The 4,733-nt window shown below is 36.4% G+C and overlaps 1 protein-coding gene across 2 annotated transcripts; it reads left to right on the top strand.

Annotated features, from left to right (window-relative positions):
• The first annotated feature begins 735 nt into the window (after positions 1-735).
• Positions 736-4,497, top strand: LOC114305679 (putative WRKY transcription factor 26). Of its 2 annotated transcripts, none has more exons than XM_028250807.2 (5): positions 736-1,440; positions 1,798-1,974; positions 2,075-2,667; positions 2,903-3,064; positions 3,629-4,497. In XM_028250807.2, the coding sequence occupies exons 1-5, from the start codon at positions 1,135-1,137 to the stop codon at positions 4,098-4,100; spliced, it is 1,710 nt and encodes a 569-aa protein (XP_028106608.2). In that variant the 5' UTR covers positions 736-1,134; the 3' UTR covers positions 4,101-4,497. The 2 variants fall into 2 exon arrangements, with proteins under 2 accessions (XP_028106608.2, XP_082776132.1); XM_082920006.1 differs by having other exon boundaries at positions 875-1,440; positions 1,798-1,983.
• The last annotated feature ends 236 nt before the right edge of the window (positions 4,498-4,733 follow it).

The following is a 4,733-nucleotide window of genomic DNA, read 5'->3' as shown; positions in this document are numbered from 1 at the left end:
CACACGTCAATGTGAATATTCATATTATAAAATATGAACGTTCACATTACTAATTTGTTAACTGTTCAAAAAATATTTGTAAAGATAAAAATATTTTCAAAATACCTTAAATATGAAAATTAAGATTTAATTGATCAAATGTGTAAATGATAAAACTTATTAGAATATAAAAATATTTTATAAACTAAGTGAGATATAAATATTTAAAAATAATTTTTTAATAAATTTTCAAAAAAAAGAAAGGAAAGAAAAGCAAAAAGGATGGGGGTGGAAGGTTCTCCTCCGACACAGGAGAGGAGAGTATTACACGGTTAATTGGATGCTTACGTGTCTCGTCCTAAGCAAAGTTCCCTTCACTATTACTCTAAAGATTACAAGTGGCTTCCTCAGGAAGGAACTTGGAAGCATGGATGGATTGGATCAGATCAGATCAGATACTTACAAAGGTGGCCCCCACGAGAGCCAGATACCGCGTACCCGCAACTAATAATATCTCTCTTCTCTTACCCTTTTTCCTCTTTCTCTCGAAGGACAAGTTAACGATTGATTCTGGAAGACTGCCACGTAATGTTTTATATATATTCTAATTAATTAATGAAAAAAATATAAAAAATAATTAATTAAGAATATAATCCGTGAGGCTAATGAATCAGCTAATAATTTTAAATTTTATTAGATATTACTCATATGAAATTTTATGAAATATTTAATAAAAATTTTCATATTCATAACGATAATATTTCATCTTTAAGCCAGGCCAAGCCGCCTCTCATGTTCCCGCTACCCAGCCAGTCAAACCCACGAGGTTTGACCAAAAACCCACATAAAAATAAAATAAATAAAATATTTAATTTTCCACGGTCAAACATCTCTCGAGCTTCTACGAAGATGCCTCCGCCAACACAGCCGTGTAGTAAGAAAGAAAAGCAAAACACACTAAACAAAAACTAATAACTAGAGAGAGAGAGAAAGAGAGAAACCCCATTTACACATTTTCATTTTCACTTCCTGTCCTCTCCTTTCCTCTCTCTCTCTCTCTCTCTCTCACTCTCACACACCTCCTCCAGGCTCCAGCCCAGCCACCACCCACACCATATAACTAACCACCCTCTCTTGCTCTCTAAAACAATAATAATGGCTTCTTCTTCAGAAATCACAACACCATCAAACTTTTCTTTCCCAAATCCATTCATGTCTTTCTCCGACCTCCTCGCCGAAGACTACCCTTCCACCACCACCACCGCCGCCGCCGTCAGTCGCGGACTCTCCGATAGAATAACCGAGAGAACCGGTTCCGGTGTCCCCAAATTCAAGTCAATTCCACCTCCTTCCCTCCCCCTCTCCCCTCCACCTGTCTCTCCTTCTTCTTACTTTGCAATCCCTGCTGGTTTAAGCCCTGCTGAGCTCTTGGACTCCCCTGTCCTCCTCTCTTCTTCCAACGTACGTATATGTTTCTTTTCTCTGTTTGGTTGCTAAGAAAACACTTTATGGGAAACAAACACAAACACAAACAAAAATACCATCATCAAATACAATACAACAGTATGAATCAAGTCTTTCGCCTTGCCCTGTTTTCATTTCCACTTTCTTTACCCTGTTTTGGATTCTAGGAAACCAAAAACTTTGCCCACTTGATATTTTTTCTGTCCTCTAATTTTTCAGTAAACAAACAGCGGATTAGTAGGATTAATAACCCATAAGTTAACTTATGTTCTCGGTGCTCTGTTTCTTTTTGTGTCTTTGATGTATGTATGTGTTACGTATTAAAATGATATTACTGTTTCTATGTATATACAGATTCTACCATCTCCAACAACTGGGAGTTTTCCAATTCAGCGCTTCAATTGGAAGAGCAATTCTAATAATCATAACCAGGATATCAAACAGGAACGAAAGAACTACTCTGATTTCTCTTTCCACACCCGAACAAGGCCTCCAACGACATCATCCACAACAACTTTTCACTCTCAAGTTGTTCCCACTGTAAGTTTTCTCAGTTTCTACAAATTCATTCCCACTTATCTCATATTTTCCTCTTGACTCTCTCAATCTGATAATTTGTTCAAATTTTCAGGGAAACCAAACATGGAGTTTCCAAGAAACTACCCAGCAAGAGGGTATGGTCAAATCTGAATTGGGTTCCATGCAGCAGGCCTACTCACCCGAGAATTCCACAATTCAGACCAATTCTCAAAGCAACAACAATGGGTTTCAATCAGATTATAATCAGTTTAACCAGTCATCATCTATAAGAGAGCAGAGAAGATCAGAAGATGGATACAATTGGAGGAAATATGGACAGAAGCAAGTGAAAGGGAGTGAAAATCCGCGGAGTTATTACAAGTGTACATTCTCTAATTGCCCAACTAAGAAGAAAGTTGAGAGATCAATAGATGGGCAAATCACTGAGATTGTTTATAAGGGTAATCATAACCATCCAAAGCCTCAGAATACTAGGAGATCATCTTCATCAGCTTCTTCTCAACCAATTCAACACTCCAATGAAAACCCAGATCAGTCCTTTGCCTCAAATGGACAGATTGATTCAGTTGCTACGCCCGAGAATTCTTCCATCTCAATTGGGGATGATGATTTTGAACAGACCTCTCAGAAGACTAAATCAGGTGGAGATGAGTTTGATGATGATGAACCTGATGCCAAAAGATGGTAAGCTTGATTGAATTAGTTTCTCAATTTTTTATTCAAATCAGAACATAGAAATCGATCACAGAACTGGACACAACAGCTGTTCCTGCCTGTTCCTGCCTTTCTGTGAGGTCCCACACATGTGAAAGGGTTCTGTGATTGATTTCTGTGTAAGTAGAAGGATCGGGTTTCTGGTCTTCTTTGATTCATGAGTAATTTTTGAGGATGTGGTTTGATTTTCTTGTAAATTTTCCAGGAAAATAGAGGGTGAAAGTGCAGGAATGTCAGGGGCAGGGAACAGGACAGTTAGAGAACCAAGAGTTGTAGTGCAGACAACAAGTGATATTGATATTCTTGATGATGGGTACAGATGGAGGAAATATGGACAGAAGGTGGTTAAGGGAAATCCTAACCCAAGGTATTTTAAAAAAAAAAAAAAAAGAAGCTAGCTTTGATTGTACTTTTGCTACTACTTTTGTCTAATTTGGAAAGGTTTATGCTTTCAAAGTTCATGTTTTTATAAAACATACCATTTTCAAGGTTACCTCAGAAAGTGGATTAGGTTCAACAGTTTGCCTTTTTGAGGCATTCTTGGGATTGCTTTAATCTTTGTGCTTCATACTGTTTTAGTCCTACGTTTTAGGTTGTACTTTTTGACCCAACCAAGAACTATGAACTAGTATTATTCTTTTCATTTTTCTGTTCATTCTGGGTTTTTCAGTTTCTCTTTCGTTAGTATTTTTTTTTTCCCAATCGATCAGTCTTTTGGATCGATCTCTATAAAATACATATAATCGTTGATAATAATTCTAAAATTTGACAATCTGTCAAAACTTGTATAGCTATTGCAACTCAAATAGCAACTCCAATGGAATTGCTTTAACATCACTGTTAGCAGGACCCTATCATATTTGTGATTGTTTTTCAATAGGAAGTGTTCTACAAGGTTCTCTAATATTGTGTTTTATGTCTAAACTTGTAGGAGCTACTATAAGTGCACAAGCCAAGGTTGCCCAGTGAGAAAACACGTCGAGAGAGCTTCCCAAGACCTAAGATCCGTGATCACAACCTACGAGGGCAAGCACAATCATGACGTTCCCGCTCCACGCGGTAGTGGCGGCGGCAATAGCATCCATTCTGTCAACCGGCCTTTGGCCAATTCTACTACCAACAACAATGCAGCCATGGCAATTAGGCCTTCAGCAATGCCCCACCAATCCACCACCACTACCACCACCATCATGACTAATCCAATTCGCAATTCGAGGCTCCAAACATCCGAAGGCCAAACACCCTTCACCTTGGAGATGTTGCAGAGTCCCGGGAGCTTCGGATTCTCAGGATTTGGGAGCTCTAACTACATGAATCAGTCTCAACACACAGACAATTATATGTTCTCAAGAACCAAGGAAGAACCTAGGGATGACACCTTCATCGACTCGTACCTACGATGAATAGTTTTTAATTTTTTTTTTTCTTTTTTTGGAAGGATTAAGATTACAATCAATAACTAGGAGGTATGAAGGTTTTGATTCATTGGTTTTAGTTGTGTCATTTTTTGTTTGCTCTTTTGGTGTATATTTCTACAGGGGATTTTTTTTTTTGTATATTAAAAGGAAATATGATGTAGAAGTTGCTCAGGTTTTTTTCTTTTGTTTTATTTATTTATTTATTTATTTTTCCAAGGCCTAAAAAGTGTAGAGCGTCAATTCATTGTGGTACAACGTGTAGTGGATTTTTTTTTTTTTTTTTTTTGTCCTTTTTCTTTGTAGATGTACTCAAAAAGGAATTTAGTTATTTTTCCTCAGTCGAAATGAAAAAATAAATAAATTGTTCTTATCTTTCTTGGTATGTATTTGATTTTAAAAAAATGAACTTGTTGAAGCACATTTTGTTTAGAATGTGGGTTAACTTTTTAATTTTTTGACTAGTTTAGAGTTAAAAAGTCTTGTTTATGATGAAAATTTTAATTTTTTAAATTTTTATGAGAGAAAAAATAGAGTGATTATGATTTGGACGTGATATTTTATTTTTATTAAGTTAAAAAGTTTATTTTATCTTTTTGTAATTATTTTAGTCTTAATTTA

This window comes from Camellia sinensis, chromosome 3 (assembly GCF_055761805.1).
Source record: "Camellia sinensis isolate YWXY chromosome 3, ASM5576180v1, whole genome shotgun sequence".
In the NCBI taxonomy this organism is placed as follows: Eukaryota; Viridiplantae; Streptophyta; class Magnoliopsida; order Ericales; family Theaceae; genus Camellia; species Camellia sinensis.
Note: the sequence above shows the minus strand (reverse complement) of the source record. Positions and strands in the feature narration are given on the sequence as shown.